Source organism: Periophthalmus magnuspinnatus, chromosome 6 (genome assembly GCF_009829125.3).
Source record: "Periophthalmus magnuspinnatus isolate fPerMag1 chromosome 6, fPerMag1.2.pri, whole genome shotgun sequence".
In the NCBI taxonomy this organism is placed as follows: Eukaryota; Metazoa; Chordata; class Actinopteri; order Gobiiformes; family Gobiidae; genus Periophthalmus; species Periophthalmus magnuspinnatus.
In genome coordinates this window covers 561625-585051 of record NC_047131.1, presented here as the reverse complement: position 1 = coordinate 585051, position 23427 = coordinate 561625, and the positions used below count along the sequence as shown (strand labels likewise).

The following is a 23427-nucleotide window of genomic DNA, read 5'->3' as shown; positions in this document are numbered from 1 at the left end:
TCTGTTCTATGTGATATTAAAGAGATGAGCAGAGCGTCTCGTTCACACCACAGTGAGCTCTTCAGCCCAGACCCTGAGAAGAACTCAACGCATTAACATCATCTGCTATTCTAAGAACACCTCTCCATTTTAATGAATACACTCATTTATCAGGATCTGAATATGAAATAGAACTTCACTTTGCTCTTTGCTACATAACTCCACATATCTACTCCATATACACTGCCTGGCCAAAAAAAAAAAAATTCACTACCATAAAAAGATCACACATTCTAATATTTCACTGGATTCCCTTTTGCTTTTACCATGGCACGCATTTGCATTTGTGTGGTATATTCTTTCAATAAGCTTCTGCAATGTCACAAGATTTATTTCCATCCAGTGTTGCATACGTTTTTCGTCAAGATCTTGCATTGATGATGCATGAACCACTCTTTCACAATTTGAGCCTGATGAATCTTGGCATTGTCGTCTTGGAATATGCCCATGCCATCAGGGAAGAAAAAAATCCATTGATGGAATAACCTGGTCATTCAGTATATTCAGGTGGTCGGCTGACCTCATTCTTTGAACACTTTTTTTGCTGAACCTAGACCTGACTCGTACCTATAGGCTTGTACCTATTCGCTTAGTTAAATCCATATGGTGACTTATTTTTGGACAGGCAGTGTATCTGATTCTTCTGTTTGTTTATAAAGCTCTGAACATTTGACTGGTGGTGTACCTGGCGTTGTGTTTTGTTTCACTCAAACATGTTTGAGTGACCCTATCACCCCACCTCCTCAATAAAGAGTTATTTTACTGAAGGCTTGATAAATCTTTTAATTGGAATACGTAAGGGCGGTTACTCTTCTTGGAGTCCCTGGGAGGGGATGTGATCGCGGCAATCCCCGAACCTGGTGGTGGACGTAAGGGATGCCATCAGGCTGAAGAAGGAGTCCTATCAAGCCTTGATGGCTTGTGGGACTCCTGAAGCAGCTGAGAAGTACTGGCGGGCTATGCGTACCACAACTCATGTGGTCGCAGAGGCAGAGGGTTTGGGAGGAGTTCAGGGAGGCCATAAAGGAGGACTATTGCACCGCCTCAAAGAAATTCTGGCAAACCATCCGACGCCTCAGCAGGGGGAAGCAGTGCTTCACCCACACTGTTTACAGTGCGGACGGAGAGCTGCTGACCTCAACTGGGGATGTTGTTGGACAGTGGAAGGAATACTTTGAGGATCTCCTCAATCCCACTGTCATGTCTTCTGATGAGGAAGCAGAGACTGGGGACCCAGAGGTGGACTTGTTCATCACCCTGGCTGATATCACTGAGGTGGTTGGCAAGCTCCTCGGGGGCAAGACTCTGAGGGTGGACAAGATCCGTCCCGAGTACCTCGAGTCTCTGGATGTTGTGGGGCTGTTTTGGATGACACATCTTTGCAACATCGTGTGGCGGTTGGGGACAGTACTGCTGGACTGGCAGACCGAGGTGGTGGTCCCTCTGAATAAGAAGGGGGGACCAAAGGGTGTGTTCCAGTTATAGGGGAATCACACTCCTCAGCCTTCCCGGTAAGGTCTATGACTCCTGACTCCGCCAGGGCTGCACTTCGTCACCGGTACTGTTCATTATATTTAAGGACAAAGTTTCTAGGCGCAGCCAGGGGCTGAATGAGGTCTGGTTCAGGAACCACAGATGACTGATGGCTTCATCGAGCCAGGACCTGCAGCAGGTACCGGGGCGGTTTGCAGCCAAGTGTGAAGTGGCTGGGATGAGAATCAGCTCCTCCAAATCCGAGGCCATGGTTCTCGATCGGAAAAAGCTGGCTTGCCCTCTCTGGGTGGGTGGTGAGTCCTTGCCTCAAGTGGAGGAGTTCAAGTATCTCAGGGTCTTGTTCATGAGTGTGTCGGTCTACAGGCCGAACAACAGTGCAGACTACCCAGCTATTTTGGAGTCCTTGGTAGGGGTACTAGACAGTGCACCGACCGGGGACTCCGTTGTTCTCCGGTGGGACTTCAATGCCCATGTGGGTAACGACAGTGACATCTGGAGGGGCGTGATTGGGAAGAACAGCCTCCCTGATCTGAACCCGAGCGGTGTTCTGTTATTGGACTTCTGTGCTAGCCACAGTTTGTCCATAATGAACACCATGTTTGAGCACAAGAGTGTTCATCAGTGCATATGGCACCAGGACACCCTAGGTCGGACGTTGATGATCGACATTGTTGTCGTGTCATCTGATCTCCAGCTGCGTGTCTTGGACATTCGGGTGAAGCGAGGGGCAGAGCTGTCAACCGATCATCACCTGGTGGTGAGTCGGATTCGCTAACGGAGGAGGAAGCCGGATAGACCTGGCAGGCCCAAGCGCAACGTGAGGGTCTGCTGGGAATGTCTGGCGGAGCCCTCTGTCAGAGGGGTCTTCAACTCACACCTCCGGGAGAGCTTCTCCCTGATCCCGAGGGAGGCTAGGGCGTGGCTCGTGCAGTCACGGAGGCAAAAACCTGGGGTTGGGAGGAGTTTGGGGAGACCATGGAGAAGGACTATCAGACGGCCTCAAAGAAATTCTGGCAAGTGTTTCACTAACACTGTTTACAGTGCGGACGAGAGCTGCTGACCTCGACTGGGGATGTTGTCGGGCGGTGAAAGGAATACTTTGAGAATGTCCTCAATCTCACTGTCACATCTTACAAGGAGGAAGCAGAGACTGGGGACCCAGGGTGGACTCGTCCATCACCCTGGCTGAAGTCACCGAGGCTCCAGGGGTTGATGAGAGGTTGAAGGGGGACCGGTGGGTGTGTTCCAACTATAGGGGAATCACACTCCTCAGCCTTCCCGGTAAGGTCTATTCCAGGGTACTGGAGAGGAGAATCTGACCGATTGTCCAACCTCGGATTCTGGAGGAGCAGTGTGGTTTTCGTCCCGGTCGGGGAACACTGGACTAGCTCTATATTCTCCATAAAGTCCTCGAGGATTCATGGGAGTTTGCCCAACCAGTCCACATGCGTTTTGTGGATCTCGAGAAGGCATTCGACCATGTCCTTCGTTGTGTCTCTAGGGGTGCTTTGGGAGTATGAGGTCTGGGGCCCTTTTCTAAGGGCTGTCTGGTCCTTGTATGACCGGAGCAGGAGCTGTGTTTGCATTGCTGGCTGCAAGTCAGACCTGTTCCCAGTGTTGGTCTCTGACAGGACTGCTCTTTGTCACCAGTTCTGTTCATTATATTTATGCACAGAATTTCTAGGCGCAGCCAGGGACCAGAGGGAGTCCAGTTTAGGAACCACAGGATCTCATCTCTGCTGTTAGCAGATGATGTTGTCCTGATGGCTTCATCAAGCCAGGAGCTGCAGCAGCACTGGGGCAGCCGAGTGTGAAGCAGGTGGGATATGAAGCAGCTCCTCCAAATCCGAGGCCATGGTTCTTGACCGAAAAAAGCTTGCCCTTTCTGGGTGAGTGGTGAGTCCCTGCCTCAAGTGGGGGAATTCAAGTATCTCAAGGTCTTATTCACGAGTGAGGGAAGGAGGGAGCATGATATTGACAGGCGGATCGGTGCAGCGTCTGCACTGATGCGGTTGCTGTATCGGTCCGTTGTGGTAAAGAAGGAGCTGAGTTGAAAGGCAAAGCTCTCAATTTACTGGTGGTAGGTTTTTAAGTTAACAGTTCTTTTTACCTTTAGTTCAGTAGAAGTGATTCCAGGACTGAAATGATCCAAATGATTCTAGTGAAGGTGTATGGAGTTTAAAAAAACAATAGAGCACATGATGACATCAAAAGGTGGAACAGAGTGATTTCAGTTTGAGAGAAGAACTCAGCCTAAATATGCAGGGTTTGTGTGTTAAACATGTGTGGAAGAAACTAAACACAACTCCAGGTCTGTTTGTGATGAGGAAACAAAGATCAGAGAGTAGAGTAACATGGACCTTGAACTGCCACAGAGCTAAAACTTAAAGTGGTGTGCGGTCTTGTGCAGGTGTATGGAGCTGCTATCCAGTTCTATGAGCCTTACCCGGAGGAGGATCTGACCGAACGTCAGCGCTCTCAGCTGGGCCTGTCCTGCTCCAGCCTGGGTCCTGATGGCAGCAGTCTCTATGGCAACAAGAGCATCTGCCTCCTGTCCCACTGGCCTTTCTTCCAGTCCTTCAGGAGCTTCCTCACATTCCTCTATCGATACTCCATCTCTGGACCTCATGCTCTGCCCATCGAAAAGTCAGTGCTCTTACACTCACCTCTTTACTACAACAGTGTAATAGAACAGTGTACTATAACAGTGTACTAACAGTGTACTACAACACTGCACATGTTATTTCATACTTCAGACATTTAAGGCCGAGACCAGGAGTAGAACAGGATTAGACCAGGACTAAACCAGGACTAAACCAAGAACTAATCCAGGACTAAACCAGGACTAAACCAGAACTACACCAGGACTAGAACAGGACTAAACCAGGACTAGACCAGGACTAGACCAGGACTAGACCTGGACTAAACCAGGACTAAACCAGGACTAAATCAGGACTAAACCAGGACTAGCGCAAGACTAAACCAGGACTAGACCAGTACTAGACCAGGGCTAAACCAGGACTGAACGAAGACTGAACCAGGACTAAATCAGGACTGAACCAGGAATAAATCAGGACTAGAACAGGACTAAACCAGAACTAAACTAGGACTAGACCAGGACTAGACCAGTACTAAACAAGGACTAAACCAGGATTAGACCTAGGCTAAAACACGACAAAAACAGGACTAAATCAGGACTAAACCAGGAATAGAAAAGGACTAAACCAGGACTAAACCAGGATTAAACAAGGACTAAACCAGGACTAAACCAGGCCTAGACCCGGGCTGAACCAGGAATAAACCAGGACTGAACACGGACTAAACCAGGGTTACACCAGGACTAGAGCAGGAATTAACCAGGACTAAAACAGGACTAGAGCAGGACTAAAGTAGAACTAAACCAGGACTGGAGCAGCACTAAATCTGGACTACACCAGGGCTAAACCAGGACTGAACCAGGACTAAACCAAGACTAGACCAGCGCTAAACCAGGACTAAAACAGGACTAGAAGAGGCCTAAAACAGGACTAGAAGATGACTAAAACAGGACTAAACCGGGACTAAACCAGAACCGAACCAGGACTAATCAGGACTAGACCAGGACTAAACCAGGACTAAACCAGGATTACACCAGGTCTGAACCAGGAATTAACCAGGACTGAACACGGACTAAACCAGGGTTACACCAGGACTAGAGCGGGACTAAACCAGGACTAAAATAGGACTTGAACAGGACTAAAGCAGGACTAAACTGGACTGGAGCAGCACTAAATCTGGACTAAACCAGGGCTAAACCAGGACTAAAACAGGACTAAACCAAGACTAGACCAGCGCTAAACCAGGACTAAAACAGGACTAGAAGATGCCTAAAACAGGACTTGAGCAGGACTAAAGCAGGACTAAACCAGGGCTGGAGCAGCACTAAATCTGGACTAAACCAGGGCTAAACCAAGACTAGACCAGCGCTAAACCAGGACTTAAACAGGACTAGAAGATGCCTAAAACAGGACTTGAGCAGGACTAAAGCAGGACTAAACCAGGGCTGGAGCAGCACGAAATCTGGACTAAACCAGGGCTAAACAGGACTAAACCAGAACTGAACCAGGACCTATCAGGACTAAACCAGGAATAGACCAGGGCTGAACCAAGAATTAACCAGGACTGAACACGGACTAAACCAGGGTTACACCAGGACTAGAGCAGGACTAAACCAGGAGTAAAACAGGACTTGAGCAGGACTAAAGCAGGACTAAACCAGGACTGGAGCAGCAGTAAATCTGGACTAAAGCAAGACTAGACCAGCGCTAAACCAGGACTAAACCAGGACTAAAACAGGACTAGAAGAGGACTAAAACAGGACTAGAAGAGGATTTAAACAGGACTAATAGAGCAGACTAAACCAGGGCTAAACCAGGACTAAACCAGGACTAAACCATGACTGAACCAGGACTGAACCAGGACTAAACTAGGACTAAACCAGGACTAAACCAGGCTAGACCAGGGCTGAACCAGGAATAAACCAGGAGTGAACAGGACTAAACCAGGGTTAAACCTGGACTAGAGCAAGACTAAACCAGTACTAGTCCAGGGCTAAACCAGGACTTAACCAGGACTAAACAAGGACTAAACCCAGAATAGACCAGGGGTAAATCAGGACTAAACCAGAACTAAAACAGGACTAGAACAGGACTAAACCAGGACTAAACAAGGACTAAACCACAACTGAACTAGGACTGAACCAGGACTAAACCAGGATTAAACCCGGATTAGAGCAAGACTAAACCTGGGCTAAACCAGGACTAGCACAAAATTTAACCAGGGCTAGACCAGGACTAAACCAGGATTTAACCAGGACTAAACCAGGATTAAACCAGGGCTAAACCACTACTAAACCAAAACTAAACAAGGACTAAACCAGGACTGAGTCATGACTGAACCAGGACTAAACCAGGATTAAACCAGGACTAGAACAGGTCTAAACCAGGTTTCAAAGAGGACTAAACCAGGACTAGACCAGGACCAACCTCAAGACCAAACCAGGAGACCTGTGAATGCATCTGTTCCTCTCACATCTATTCCTCTTTTAATAGATAGAATCAATGATAGAATAAATTGGCTTTTTATCTTAGTTTTCAGTGTAGGATGGCTGAGGGGACTAAAATAGCTTTTCTAGAAAATGGCATAATTTGCTTGCTTTGGGTCTGAGGATGGATTTACTTAAACTGAAGGTACTTTTTCAAAGGATCCTGGATTTAAGAGTACATCAGGGTCACTAGATGATTTTTTGGGGTTCACAAACTTTGGCAAATCCATCTTGTTCAGCTCCAACTGAACCAAAACTGGATTTAAACATTGTCAAAGGACCATTTACATATATGGCCTGTGTGAGTGGTGAGGGGCATTTTTCCTCCTCGGTTTCTTATTCTTATTTTTATTTTTCTCCCCAAATGATCGCATTTTTCACCCCCCTGAACATGCCCGAAAAGTCCCACATATGGGTATAGGATCGACCAGTTCAGCAAAAAATTTTATGAAATTGGTATTGCGTCAATGTCCCACAGACACTGGCTCGACAGCCCCACACAGAAAATTCTAAATTTTCAAATGAATTGGGAGCCGACACACATATTTTGCCCTTGCTCAATGAAATTTGCACCAGTGATAGAGCTCATGCAGACAAGCAAAAAAGCAAATCATAGTGCTGCCCTATGATGGACAGGAGGTCGGCCATATTGGATAAAAATTTGCCACTTTTTTCGTTGCGTATTTTCAAAACGTATCTAATTCTAGGTGTTTGGTCCAAATGAGCTCAGATTTCACATGCCACATCTAGACCCTTGGGTTTCATAAAACATGGGTCATTTCTCACAGTTGGCCGCCAGGGCGCAAAGAGAAAAAAAAAAAAAAAATCATTGAAAAATGTCTGACATGCAGAGACATTGGTCTACACAGCTCAAATTCACATCGCTAATGTGTCATCTGGGCATTAATAGAATGCACTATTAATTGTAATCCAAATGAACACTATCGCGCTCCCTAACTTAGACGTGATTCAGATTCAGACGCAAGTTGGGAAATAAATAGGGTGCATAACAAGGACCAAAAAAATTGTTATTATAGTCTGACACGCACAGGCATTGGTCTACACAGCTCAAATTTGAATCACAGATGCATCATCTGGATATTAATAAACATCCATCCATCCATTTTCATCCGCTCATCCGGAGCCGGGTCGTGGGGGCAGCAGTCTAAGCAGGGACTCCCAAACTTCCCTCACCCCAGACACGTCCTCCAGCTCCTCCGGTGGGATCCCAAGGCGTTCCCAGGCCAGCCGAGAGACAGTCCCTCCAGCGTGTCCTGGGTCTTCCCCGGGGCCTCCTCCCGGTGGGACATGCTCTCTAGGGAGGTGTCCAGGGCTCCATGTCCAGAGATCCGGTCATCGAGGCCCCCGCCTTCGACTGCCGCCCAGATCTTCATGCACCGGCCCCTTACGGATCCTCTTGCGGGTGATGGGTCCACATGAGGACGGCCCCACGTCACTCCTTCGGGCTGAGGCCCGGCCACCAGGCGCTCGCTGTCGAGCACCCACCCCAGGCCTGGCTCCAGGGTGGGGCCCCGGTAACGCCGGTCCGGGCGACGTAGCTTGCCTTGATTTAACTCTCTTCATAAGGGGCTTCTGAATAAACAATAAGTTTAATAAAACTTAACACTATAGCGTACCCCTATAATACACATAAAACACACAATATTGTCTGATTGGCATGAAACTTGGGGAGATAATGGTAGGCATCAGAACATGCAAATAAGTCAGTTACACCATACCTGTATTTTGCACAAGGTTGCTGGTTCAATGGTTATAATTCGATGACCTCCCCGTATCAACCCTTATGGGAGTGGGGACGGGCAAATTTCGGAGTAGGCTAATGAAATTCTCAACAGTGATAGAGCTCCATGAAACAAGCCATCATAGGCGCACTGTCCTATGATGAACAGGAAGTCGGCCATATTGGATTGAAATTCCCACGCCACTTTCGCATTGATGCAAATGAATGAGTTTCGGGTAATTTCATCCAAATTACCTTAAACTCCACATGCCAAATCTGCAAATGTTGATTGTCAATAATCATCCACGTTTTGGAGATATTCTTTATGGTTTATGTGCAGCATGGTGTCAAAATATTACTTTATTTCTTGTTTCTTGGATTCCCGTTGAGACACATGGATCAGCCAAAATAGCTCAAATTGTAACCACTGATGCAGAATAAAACTGTGAATAGGGAACAGTAATGAGCACGTGGCCAGTGGCCTCTATAGCGCCCCCTATAGTACACGTAAAAGACAGAACTTTGTCCAATTGGCACAAAACTTGGGGAGATAATTGTAGGCCTCAAAATGTACCAAAATGGAAATTACACCATACCTGTGTTATGCACGAAGTTGCCAGTGCAAAGCCACGGACCCCCTCATATGGAGCCAGGGCCACTCAGCCCAGGGCCACGCTGCATAACCACCTTTATAATGCGATGGCCGCATTGCGCTATAGAAACGGTGTGAAGGGGGGCGGATAGCAGCCAGGGGGGTGGCATGGTGGGGGGAACGCTGTGCTGGGGCGGTGGCTGATCCCGGACGGTCATGTGTGGTCGAGGGCCATCATCACCGCTTGCGGCTTTAATTTATTTTGATATTGAAATGGGACACAAATATTCACAGCGTTTGAAACACATTTCTGCTCGTTAAATTCTGTTGGGTCGACTAGCGCCATATATGTGGCCGTCTGTGGTCACTCAACATGGTAGATAGATCCCATAATGCTTATTCAAACCCAGACTTACTCTTTAAAAAATCTGCAAAAAGTGTGTTTGTGTGTATATATATGTTTGTGTTCATCTCTTCTTTTTCTTCCACAGACACGTCGCTCATTTTATGTTAAACGTGCCCTTTCCGTCCATCCAGAGACCTCGGATTCTGGTCCAGGTGGGATTTGCCAACACTGACAAATATGTTTTATTCAACCCTGGGACTGATGTTGTTGTTGTTGTCTGACATTTTGTGTTTTCTTCCACAGTTGTCTCCTCACGACAGTCTAATCCTAAGTCAACCTGTGTCCTCCCCTTTGCCCCTCAGGTACACTCTGGGCTTTACTGTAGAATAGGCCTTTTACAATCATAGACTGTATATGTGAATGGCCATAGCTAACCGCTAGCCACAGCATTCCAAATAGGTGCACTTTGGCTCTGGCTCCAATTCACTTTACATTGAAAAGCTGTGTCCCCTCTCTCTGTAACTGCTGCTGTCAGACTCATCATTTTGGTCTTAAATGTAGAGAGGGTTAATTTAAAAATCTTAAATTAACTGCGGGTTAATTTAAAAATCTTCAATTAACCCGCTCTACATCATCCTGGGGTTTTTATTTCACTATTGTGTCTGTAAATCAATATGAACATTAGACAAATCAGGTGCCTTCTTTCCCCGAGATTACTCCCGGTAGCATTAGCCACGGGTTTGATTGAGAGCATTGCTAAGTGCCCGCTCTCTTCTAAACCAGCGGCCTGCATGGAAAGTGCTGATACCTTCAACAGCCTCGCTCCAGATTGGCTCTTTGGTTGCTATGATACTCATGGTCGGAATTCCAAATATGGATTTCTGCTCCAAGTTGGCCCCTATAACTGCTAGCCTCGATGACATCCACTTATTTTTACAGTCTGTGGTCCCAACCGTAGTTTAATCCCTTTTAAAATGAACAATATGAACAAAATACATTTCTGTCGAAAATAAATACCATAATGAAACACTTTAGTTTGTTTTATTAAATGAGCTGTAGATGTTACTTATTACACAACTCTTTACAGCTCAAATGTTTCTTCAAGATATTAAGGACACGTTAAAAGGCGTTCAACATCACCATCAATATTGTGTCCAAAAGTATAGTTTTTGAATTTACTGAACAATGAGTGGATGTCGTAATGACCCTGAGCAGCTGGGTGGACTAAGGCAGTGTGATGTCTCGAGAGAGTTCAGCTTTAAACAAATGAAGCTAAGTGAGGCTAGTAGTTATAGCAGCTATCTGCAATCAGGGACCATATTTGGAAATCCGAGTGTGAAAGAGCCAATCAGGAGCGAGGCTGATAGGTAACTCCCCCTCATACTCACATTACTGGTTTGGCAAGGGGCCAGCTTTTTGCTACACCTAGCAGCGACCCCAGGGAAAATAGGTACCAGGTTGGTCTGTTATTAATGTTCATAATTTGATTTAGAGACAAAATATGAAATAGAAACCCCAAGATCATGTACAGCAAGTTAATACAAACATTTTAAGACCAAAATGACAAGTCTGACAGCAGCAGTTAAAGAGAGAGGGGACACAGTTTTAACTGAGACCAAAACCCTAAGGAGCCATTTGCGCCCACGATCACTTCCTATTGACAATATGGTGGTTAGCATGTTAGCTATGTCCATTTATATATTCAGTCTATGATGAAACTTTTGCCCTGTGCCGTGTTTGACTGGTGTTTTGGTGACAGCGGGGGGAGCCTGTCCACTCTGCTGTTGAACCTGGGGCCTAAGAACGCAGCCACTCTGCTGGTGCTGGCAGTCACAGAGCACAAGATCCTGGTCCACTCACTGCGTCCGGCTGCCCTGACCAGCGTCACCGAAGCCCTCGTCTCAGTGAGTCTGCTGCTCCAAACAGCGGATGAAAATATTCTACATTATCAGCGTTTAGCAGTGCTGCTTATTCGATTTTTCAACATGTTTCACTCCTGTCTGTGACCTATAGAGGGCGAAAGACACCTAAAGTAATCTAAAATAGCCAGCACTTCAACATTTTAATACTTTAATACTATACTATACTATAATATTATTATTATAATATTATTATAATATATAAGTGAAACACCAAATGAATGATGATACCTGAAGGACACACTTTAATCTCTCATAATGATCAGTCAAGATTTAAAAATTTTTGTTACTAAAATCAAACAAAAATAGCTTTTAATAAAAATTCTGTGAACATAAACAATACAAAGTTTTACTCAATTCCATTTAACACAAAAAATTTTCCTATTTTATCTTCCAAAGTTTGACCTCCAAACCACATGTGTTCTTGAGGGTTGGCTGTGTGCCTCTTGATTAAAAAGACCCAAACACATGACACAGGACACAGGAAACTGGGAATGACTCAGTTTCCATTTTTATTCATATTTGATGAAGTGCCTAAACCCACTGTTACATTTGCACTGGTGTAATCCGTCTCAACTGTGTAGGACAATGGTAAAGAGAATAAATGTCTTTCCAAAATTAAAAAACACACACACATGTTCTCCTGGAGTCCTACAGACTTGAAAGCCTTATGTAATGTTTAGTCCATGTGAAACAAAGAGCCTCCCTCCACACAGACAGACCTAAAGCCACAGTCTGCTCATATCTGGCTCCTTCACTCTGTTTTTGAGGAGGTAACAGCATTACAACATGGATACACAAACACATCCCCCCCCCCCCCCCCCCCCCCAACATACACATGTTTGTAACATGGCTTAAAGCCAGAGTCAGTTTTGTGTAATACGTGACCTTTAATATGTCAAATGTACAGCAAAAGCCATTTACTAAAACAACACCAAAAAATACTGGCTATATCGATAGAGTTGCCCACGACACTGTAGCACCAGAGATAGAATGACGATAGGTCGATGTTTCATTCTTTTGTTTCACTGTTGTGTGTGGCAGCTGATCTTCCCGTTCCACTGGCCCTGCCCCTACATCCCCCTGTGCCCTCTGGCTCTGGCCGATGTCCTCAGCGCCCCCTGCCCGTTCATCGTGGGCGTTGACTCTCGCTACTTTGACCTTTACGTGCCCCCCGCGGACATCAGCTGTGTGGACCTGGATACCAACACCATCTCTCAGTAAGCACCCCCGATTCCCCCACCCACCAGTCCATGTAAGGAGAAACTAAATCTAACCACGCTACACTGCTTTTCTAACCCACTCTCAAAGAGAGACCACTGTGTGCTGTATGTATTTAATTATGAAGCATTTTTATCCTCTTCAAACCAGGAAGTAACACTGATGCAATGTTAGTATACTGCAGTGACATCACGCTGGGGGGGGGGGGTTCTGCATGTATGTCTGTGGCAGAATATTCAGCAGTTCCAACAGTGACACAGTGGACACATTAACAAAATCAGCCAAAAAAAGTGTTAAAAAAATCTAAAAGTAATTTACAAGTACATTTTGAGGAGCCTATGGTCAGTCCGAGTGTTCATGGTCCTGTTTAGGAATTTTATTTTACAAAAAAAGTTGAGACTAACTGAAAAACTGTTAGCTAATGCTAGCTAGCTTGTAATGTTTTTTTAAGAGGGACTTGTTTAACAGCACAAATCAGCTCACCTGTTGTACCTCAATTTTAGTCTAACGGAGCTTCAGACAGAGCAGTGCTTACGGTTAGCTTGAAACCCCCAGGGCATTTTTATCCTCCTCACACTAGGAAGTAACACTGGTGCAGTGTTAGCATGCTATTTGTTGTTAGAATTACTGTCATGGCTAATCTCTACCCTGGCTGACACACTTATAAAGTTTCAGGACTATCGCAATTTGATTTTTTTTTCAAAAATTTTGCAATATTAGATAAATATTTAGTAAAATATAAAGTCATTTCTAACGCATGGTTTGATTCACCTCTGCTGTGAGCAGTGAGCCATCCCATTATGATGAATGGATATTTTCAGCCCCAAACAAAAACAAAAAGGGCGTGTCTGTCTCTTATGTAAGCGTTTTTACAAACCTCCCATTGCTCCAGTTTCATTGTCCCACATCCACCTACAGCATTACACAGATTATCCACTGAAGATGTCAGTTCAGTTTTTTTTTATTATCTTTTCTGAATGTTTGACTGTGTGCAGTATCTCAACCCATGTGGTGTTCTTCCAGAAAAGATGACAAAAAGGCGATAACGTGGAAGCTGCTGCCGCGGAGAGCCTGCAAACACCTCCTCAACTGTCTGAACAAACTGTATCAGCAGCTCCTTCAAGGTGAGGAGCACTCCTTCATCACATCCTGACTGTTTAATATCACGTGTTTGGAAGCTGAAATGCTAAAATGTAACCTCTCAGGACGGAGCAAAGGTGTGGGTAATATGCAAAAAAAAAAAATCATAATTTTCTTGGAGCCAGATCACGATCCAAATTTTATCACAATAGAAGACGCTTAGATATTTACAGTGTTCCCTCGGGGGATCTCGTTTATCTCGGGGGGTTACGTTCCAAAAAGAACCCGCAATAGGGGAAATCCGCGAAGTAGTCTTCTTTATTTTTTACAATTATTATTATATATTTTTCAAGCTGTAAAACCCCTCACCACACACTTTATACACTTTTCTCAGACAGGCATTAATATTTTCTCACATTTCTCTCTTGTTTAATTAATTAATAGTGACTCAGGTGTATTTCACAGTTCCAGACTGTGCCTCTTTGTCCTTCACTCAAACATTTATGTAAATGAATGCATTTTGTGCGGGTTGAGGCCTGGTTTTGTGTTGTTCATTGGTGTTACTCGTGTATTTTTATTGAAGAGAAAATAACTTCCACTGGACTCTGATGTAAAAAGAGAGTTACAAAATTCACAGCTTTGCAAAATCCTTTTTTACAGAGGTAATCAAACCAACTCATTCTCAAAAATAAACAATACTACGGTAAGAAAACCATTTGGCTCCGTCTTTATGTGCTGCCTCAACTCAGCACGTTTCCCAAGCATGTGCTCTTTTCCTCGTGCACGCTATCGCTCTTAAAGTGACGCTAACATATATATGTAAAACTTAAATAATAACAGCTCTAAGATATTTTAACATCAACATTGATGCAATAAAATAAATGTAGCTTATGTATACAAACCAGATATTCAATCTTTCAACATGAAATTATTCATGTAAACATAAAACAGCATTTATAACAAAATATCAACACTCTGTAATTTTGCGTGCATTATTATATATGAATTAAACTTGGCTCGAGACGCAGCACGGAGGAGATCTATTGACGGTGGTCTGCAGTCCCTTGGCCGGTTATGATGCAGAGCACAGTGCCTGTTCATACACTGTAAAAAAGCATGTAGAATTGCAATGGAAAAATCCATGAAACAGCGAGACCGCAAAGGGTGAACCGCGATATAGTGAGGAACCACTGTATATTCAAGCTGTAAATAAAGACGCAATGCACTGTGACTGGTTGAATCCACCTGTCACTCACTCAAAGCACGATGAAGTCTAACTGTTAGGAGAAGCGTGTGCAAGTGTTTATGTTTGAGTTTTGATACTTTGCAGTTGATGTCATCAACATTTTCTGGGGCTGTGAAGTTAACTGTACGCACAGCTCTATTCCTCAGGTGATGCTGGGTTCAGACCTTGGTGTTGGGGCGTCGGGTTTATATGCAGAGTCTATGGGGACGCGGGTCTAGTTCTTCAGTCTGCACTTGTACACTGTAACACGAGCCATGAGGTGACGCACAGATGTGTTTTTGCTGCTACAGAATCCAGAATACTAATGTGGTTCCAAACACATGGATCCAATTTGGAGCCACATTCTACATTCTGTGTAGACTCTGCACACCTGACTGGGTGACAGGTGTGTACGAAGAGAAGCAGTTGGTCTAAAAGGTTAAGGAAACTCCCGCACCTTGTCTCACTCTTGATTCAGTTTTATTCTTACGTTTCGGTCGCTTTGACCTTCCTCAGGCATGAGGACAGCCCCTTCCTCTCCCCTTATATAAGTTAAGGGACCGCCCCCTTCAGTTTAATAAACCAATCACAACAGTGAAAACACATACATTTACAATTAGACCCCAATATACCTGCGAAATTGTGCATAATTCACTGTACAAATGTCTTTTGTGAGTTAAAATGCATGGATAATAGCTAGAAAAATATAAAGATTATTATGATTTGGAAAAAGTAGCAGTTATATACCATAAATTAGACTTTTTTTGACATAAATGACGCCCCCAACAAGTTCACATACATCTCCCTCATAGCTCAGAGGGAGAGCAAACAAATAGCACTCTTCATTACAAGATCATAGCATTACATTAAACGATAGTTCATCATTTAAGCCTTTTGGACTAAGAGTTTGTAAGGTAAAAATCCAATAGGCTTCGCGTCTTTTTAACGCACGGTTGTGGTCGTCCCCCCCTCAGTGGAGCAGGCACCTGTTCAATCCCGCACAAGCAAAGTGACGACACGTCATGTTTAAACTGATTAAAATGAATGGCAACAGGAGAGTCCGGATCTTGGTGTCTTATTGCGCTTTTGTGCTCACTGATGCGGATTTTATGTTTTCGTGTGGTCTTTCCCACATATGCAAGACCGCATGGGCAGCACAACAGGTAGACCGTATAGGTTGACGCGCATGTGATGACACTCCTGATGGGGAATTTCTTTCCAGTACAAGGGTGGCAGAAATGAGAAGTCTTGGTGGTATTATGGTACTGTGCGCAACTGTCGCATCTGTAATTACCATTAGGAAGAGGAGTTTGGGCGTTTGGTGTGTTTCTGCCGTGAGAGAAGTCTGAATGTACCAAGGTGTCTCAAAGATTTCTGACTCTTCTATACGTGAACAGTCAGTCAGAGTCAATTCTGGATCAGTCTTTAAAATGTGCCAGTGTTTCAAAATGACTGATTTAATTTTGTGGCTCTAGGGTGAATACACTGTATTAAATATCACCGAAAAACGTCTCTCATTTACAGATTCCTTCCTCCTTAAAAACACATTCCTTGATTTGGATAACGCAGCTTTATAAACCTCCTCTATCCAAGATTGAGAATATCCTCTCTCCATGAATTTCGCTTTCATCTCTATGGACTTTTCTATAAAGTCCTCTGTGCTCTGGCACACCTGTCAGAGGTGAAAAAAGTGGCTTTTTGGGAGACCTCTTTTTAAATGCCTGGCCAGTAGGAGAGTATTCTTGTCCGTAGGCTTTTGAAGAGACCACTCCTTATTTCAATCCACACGTCAAGAAAATTAATTTTCTTTTTACTGTCCTCGCTTGTGAATTTTAGATTGGGTTTAAATTGATGAATCAAATTCACAAACTCTGTTACTTGCTCACCATTGCCTCGAAAAACACAGAATATATCATCAATGTATCTGAAGTATATCAGAATATTCTTGTGATAAGGGTTGTGTTCAGTGTGTTATATAGATTAATTAATAATTGGGTGCACATATAGTGCCCATCCTCGTACCTGTCACTTGTTGGTAAAATCTCTTATTGAAACTGAAGTAATTATATTTCATGACAAAAGTCGCCAGATTTAGGAGGAATTCTGTTGGGGGCGTCTCAGACTGTTCACGCGTTTGTAGATAGGAGTTCATTGCGTCCAGCCCCTCCTCATGTGGGATATTAGTGTAAAGACTGGAGACGTCCAGCGTGAGTAAATACACGTCTTCAGCGAGGTCAGTAACTGCCAATATTTTTATTGATAAAATTTGTAGAGTCTTTTAGATATGCTGGCAGTTTCTGTACATGTTCTTTTATATAAAAGTCTACGTATTCCGACAAAGGAGCCAATAACGAGCCAATCTGTGCTACGACAGGACGACCCGGAAGGTTATCAATATTTTTATGAATTTTTGGCAGGGTATAGAAAACCGGTATAATAGGATTTCTGCAACACAAGAATTCAAACTCTGATTTAGTCACCCACTCACATGATAATGCAGTCTCACTGCTTTACTTGAATATTTCACTCTGAAATGCTAAGGTGGGATCTGCAGGCAGTCTACAATAGGTAACATCTGATAACTGTGAATGTATTTCTTCTTCGTATTTGTCCGTGTATTTTATGACAATAGCACCCCCTTTATCCGCTGGATTAACTATTATATCTTTATCATTCATTAACTCATGTAACGCTTAAATTATCAGTATAATGATGCTTATTTTTACATAGATCCGTTGCATCTCTTTCCACCAATCCGCTGGGTTCAGACCTCGGTGTTGGGGCGTCAGGTTTATATGCAGAGTCTATGGGGACGCGGGTCTAGTTCTTCATTCTGCATGAACCATGAGGTGACTCCCAGATGTGTTTTTGCTGCTACAGAATCCAGAATACTTATGTGGTTCCAAACACATGGATCCAATTTACAGCCACATTCTACAACCAATGGAGTTCAACTGGTACAATAAAAATTCTAGAGATGAGTAAGGTACAGCAGAGAAACAGTGAAATGCAACTGATGTTTTTTATCAGATACTATACAAATAAATATTAAAGGGAGGACAGAGTACATATGAGGAGCTGGGGGTGTTCTGCATATATGTCTGTGGCGGAATGTTCAGCAATTTCACACAATGCAGACATTAACAAACACAGCCCAAAAAGTATTAAGATAACAGAAAATTCAAGAAAAAAACACAAAAGAGATTCAAATCAATCCGAGTGTTCATGGTCCTGTTACACAAAAAGGTGAGACAGACTAACTGAAAAACTGTTTGCTAATACTAATGCTAGCTAGTGTGTGACTGTAATGTTATTTGAGTGAGACTTGTTTAACCCTTTAAGGACTGAGCACACTATAGACCAGTATAGCTGCCTAGACTTTTATTATTTTTTTACCCATAAAAATCATGTTATAGGAAGTATCAGAATGTACTGTATTTTTTCACACAAATACCCTATTTTACATATCCATCCATATTTTTTCTTTGACTTATTGAATAAGTGACTGGAAAAATCCCTGTGGCACCTGCGCTCTCATTCGGCACCTCCGAGGGACAACGGAGGCACATTACCATAATGACAGTAAAATATTTAAAGAGCCCCATGCCTCTGCTTTGAGACGCTGTTTGAATTTACATGATAGCACAATTGGTTGTGGAGTGGAAAGGCCACGACCACGCTCTATCGACGACGATACCACCTACCACTATAGGGTTAACAGCACAAATCAGCTCACCTGTTGTAATTCAAATAAGTCAGCTTTTTATAGTAAGGCTGTGTTAAAACAATCCTCAGATCAAAATCTAACAATGCCTCAGACAGAGCAGCAGACCAGTTAGCATCATAGACCCGGGGAATATGGATGACGTGAGCTGCAAAGTATCAATAAGGTGTTAATATGTAGCTTTTGGAGGTTCTGACTCTGAACTGTTGTTGATCAGGGGGTCAGCTGAACCGGGATGACATGCAGACGGAGCCCTCCATGACAGACAGTGAACTGGAGGGAGGGAAGAGCCTCCAAACACTGGAGCTGGAGATACAGGAGGCCTTCCTACGCTTCATGGCGGCCATTTTGAGAGGGTACCGCTCCTACCTGCTCCCCATCACCCAGGCCCCTTCAGAGAAGACTACTGATGCCAACTCTCTCTTTGATTTACAGGGTAGGAACCATATGCTGTGTGATAGAAGTGGGCTAAGGCAGTGCAAACAAATGAAGCTAAGTGAGCCACAGCAATTACAGTGGCTAATCTGCAACCAGGGACCATATTTGGAAATTTGAGCGTGAAACTAAAGAGTCAAGGACCGAGGCTGTTGAAGATAACGCCTTTCTTCTTGCACATCTGGTTTAGCAGGGAGTGTGCATGTTAATATAGAAAGCAGGCACCAAAATGGTCTGTTATTAATGTTAATATCTTGATTTAGGAACACAATAGTAAAATAAAAACCCCAGGATCATTAATACGAACATTTTAAGATCAAAATGACGAGTCCGACAGCAGCAGCTACACAGAGAGGGGACACAGTTTTTACACAGAAAGTGAATTGGAGCAAGAGCTTGAAGGAACCACATGCTCACTTCCATTTTTTCATTATAACCAGGGATGGACAAAATGGCAAAAAATATATCAGGATTTTTCCTGCTTAAATTCCTGTATCACACAAAACTGACTCTTGTAACCATGTTCTAATGTTTTTACCTCCTCAAAAACAGACCTGGAGTTGTGTTTTGTTTCACTCACACATGTTAGTCTGTCTACATCTCCAAAGCTCACCTTGTGATGATGTGGTAGTTTTGAAGTTAACAGCCCCTTTTACCTTTAGTTCTGCAGAGATTGGCAATTTCAGGACTGAAATGATCCAAATGATTCTAGCAAAGGTGTATGGCGTTTAAAGATACAGTGGAGCACTTCCTGTATTACCACATGATGACATCACAAGGTGGGACAGTGTTTTTTCAGTTTGAGACAAGAACTCAGCTTAAATATGCAGGGTTTTTGTGTTAAACATGAGTGAATGAAACAAAACACAACTCCAGGTCCAGGCTCCAGGTTTGTGATGAAGAAATAACATTAGTTTAACATATGTTTCACAATATTGCTTTAAAGTTTCTATTACAAATGTTTTTATTGCTTGAAAATGCCTTGAAGGGGGCTTGCCTCTCCACAGATCTAACCAAATGACCATGATCATTTGGCCAGATAGTGTCATCTGCTTGTCTCTATAGAGATAAATACATTTAATGCCATATTGTGGAACAATCCAGACACAGCAATAACTCCATGGACATGGGCAGAAAAGTTACACAGTGCACTTTAAATCTGAATTCTAATCAGCCGTTTGGTTCCTGTTCAAGTCAATACATTTACATAACTTTGGTTGTTTTGGGAATATTCAAAATGATCAGTTATTTTTGGTCTCAGATTGGTCATCGTAAAGTCTTTGTCATTAGCATAGCGACGTTAGTTAGAGATAGAGACAGTACGCCAGAGACAGCAGCAGGATTAATGGCACAATATAAGTGCGTCTCTCTGCTCTTACATAACAGGGCTTTTAGCTCCACTTCCTGTAAATGGAGGTTGCTGAGTCATGGCCAATGTTATAAAAAGTATGACAAAGAACTTTACCCTACACGGAAGCTAAGCATTTACGACTCCATTTTGTTTTAGTTTCTCTTCAGTTAAATTACCACACAGCACATTTATTTAAATATACTTTATCTGCCAAAATAAGTAAAGTTAAGTCGGCCAGTGTTGGCCATTTTTGTAGGTTGAGGTCATAGGTCAGATCGTGTGGAGGGGTTCATCTATTTAAGTTTTGTGTTTAGCTTTATTTAACACATAAGTGAAGTGAATTGAACCATATCTCTACCAGCTAATGTTAAACGCCTACTTACCTGTGCAGAAAAACTGACTTATCCTGTGGGTGGCTTTGCCGTCTGAGTGAGCCCGCCGCAGTGGCGCAGCTGGGATAGTGGTCTAATCCGAAGGTTGGCAGTTCGAATCCCGATTTTGTCATAAAACATCATTGGTAGAGCAGTCAGATCCACTGACCCACAGGTTGGCAGTGTGATTCCAGCTCCCACAGATAAATACTGTTCTTGTGTCCTTGAGCAAGACAATTAACCCACCTCGCCCGTGTCTGTGTACACTGATGTGTCAAAGTGTCTGTCAGTGTGTCTGTGAATGGATGAGTGGTTCCTTGATGTAAAGCACTGACTGTGTAATGAAGTGGACTAAGTGAGTGTGACGTCACCCACAGCGTTCAGCTCCAAATGAAGCTCATCGAGGCTAGCAGTTATAGGTACCAATTTGGAGCAGCGTTCCACATTTGCGATTTCGATGAAGGTAACGCCTCTTCCTGCCCATTATTAATGGTCAGATCTTGAGTTTACAACAAAATAGCTAGCAATAAATAGCAATAAACTAAAAAACCCAGGATCATGTAGAGCGGGTTAATACAAACATTTTAAGACCAAAATGACGAGTCTGACAGCAGCAGTTACAGAGAGAGGGGCCACAGTTTTCTAATGTAAAGTCAACTGGAGCCAGAGTTGATGGAGCCTGAAGTGCGCCCAAGATCACTTCCTATTTGGAACGAGGCAGCTATCAGTTTAACTCTGTCCATTTATATACACAGTCTATGGCTTGAACGGTGCTATATGAATGTGACCATTTACCACTTTGGCCATTTCTAAAAGCTGCCTGTTTGAGTTCTTTAGGGTGACTTCAGTGCAGCTGTGATCTCCTGGTCGTTGTGCCAGATTAAATTAAGTTGGTTTAGTTCTGTGTTATGTTTATGTTGTTTTTTTGTGTTATTTTGCATTTCATCTTTTAATATATTTCTTTTGGTATAACACTTTTTCTGTCCATCTACCTCCTGACTTAACCACAAGATACATGTTTGTGCTGCAGGTTTCTTGAAGAGCCGTGACCGCTCCCATCAGAGGTTCTACTCCTTAATGATGAAGACTCAGATGTTCAGTCGCTTCATTGAGGAGTGCTCCTTTGTCAGCGACAAAGACGCCAGCCTGGCTTTCTTCGACGAGTGTGTAGATAAGGTCGGGATTTGAACTAATTCAGTTTTTATATTTGGAGTCACAGAGAGAGTGAACCCTCTTGGCATAGCAAATCATTTAAAACAAAATCTCCCATTTCTGAAATAGTGAAAAGTTCTCAAAATGTGGCCTAAAACAGGAAGCTGAAGCCCATGAATACATCAGCATTAGCTCTGCTTTTGCTGCATGGACCAACAATATAGTACTGCAAAACAAAACAAATGAGTCAGATTTGAGTCATTTTATATTGAATTGATAAGCTTCCATGTTTATTGCTGAGTTTCACATCACAAGAATACACTATATAGGTGTAGTGTGTCCATGCTCACTTCCTATTTGGAACGTGGCAGCTAGCAGATTAGCTATGTCCATTCATATGTGCAGTCTATGGAAATACCAGCTGCCACAGTGGGGCTGTAGTGGCTCTGATGAATACTGTTGTTGTGTCCTTAGGCAACATACTTCACCTGTGGTTGAATTCCAGCCTCATTAATATTTTTCTCTAATAACTTGACTTGAACTATCAATCATTTTGTCTTATCTGTCTATTTCTCTTCTTTTCCTCCTCTGCTCTCGTGGATCATTAGTTATTCAGCAGTGGGGGGAAGGTAAGCCCATAGAAACTGAAGAATACGAAAATATATAGTATTTGTTTTTTGCGTTGAATCAAGAACAAAATTTCATGTTTCAACGCACTTCCGAAAAGCCAAAACACCCTGCACCGCTTCCAGTCTTGAGCAATAGGAAGTGTCTCATGTTCTGCTGAAGTGTCCACACTGAGGCTCTGATGTGGGTTTCTCAAGAAAAGGGGAATTATCGATTCAATGGGCGTCACTTGAGCTCAGGACATGTGAGCCAACAATAACAAGAACTGTGATGACCTCAGCAGCTGCAGCAACTCTCTGACCGAGCCAGAGGGAAAAAAGACATTTTAATAATTATAATGTAATACCATAGACCAAGGGTGTCCAAACTTTTCTCATTAAGGCCCATATATAAAAACATAGACAAAGCTGAGGGCCAATTGAGGGCCATAGACTGGTCACCAGTACAGAGAATACTTCAAATCTGTGTCATTATTCCAAGTTAGACTGAACCACTAGACCTTTATTGGTGCTTACATCCTCAATGGGACAAATTTAATATTTCATATTGGATTGTTAAAGTAGATTTTCAGAAATGTACAGTAAAAAGTACTGTTTAAGGTAACATCAATTCACCTGGAAGCTTGAGGGCCAAGAAAAATTGGTCCGAGGGGCATAGGAGAGACGTCCCACGTCAGGAGAGACATAGTTTCTCCAGCGTGGGGCCTCCTTCCGGTGGGACATGCTTGGAATACCTCCAGGGGCCATCCTGAACCCGAGACACCTCAGCTGGCTCCTTTCAGTGTGGAGGAGCAGCGGCTCTACTCCAAGCTACTCCCATGTGACGGAGCTCTTCACCCTATCTGTAATGGAGCGCCCAGCCATCCCAAATTAATTTCGGCTTCTTGTATCTGCGATTGTGTCCTTTCAGTGATTACCCAAAGCTCATGACCATAGGTGAGGGTAGGAACGTAGATTGAATGGTAAATCAAGAGCTTTGCCTTTTGACTCAGCTCCTTCTTTACCACAACAGTCTGATACAGTGACCA

The 23427-nt window shown here is 43.5% G+C and overlaps 1 protein-coding gene across 1 annotated transcript in view; it reads left to right on the top strand.

Moving 5' to 3' along the window:
- Positions 1-23427, top strand: part of dennd4a (DENN/MADD domain containing 4A) — a 56912-nt gene that overhangs the window by 12844 nt on the left and 20641 nt on the right. The window contains exons 6-13 of the mRNA XM_055222396.1: positions 3944-4179; positions 9441-9507; positions 9599-9657; positions 11055-11199; positions 12259-12434; positions 13459-13559; positions 18682-18900; positions 21652-21797. Of these exons, the coding sequence (XP_055078371.1) occupies positions 3944-4179; positions 9441-9507; positions 9599-9657; positions 11055-11199; positions 12259-12434; positions 13459-13559; positions 18682-18900; positions 21652-21797 (1149 nt within the window). The remainder of the gene's footprint in view (positions 1-3943; positions 4180-9440; positions 9508-9598; positions 9658-11054; positions 11200-12258; positions 12435-13458; positions 13560-18681; positions 18901-21651; positions 21798-23427) is intronic.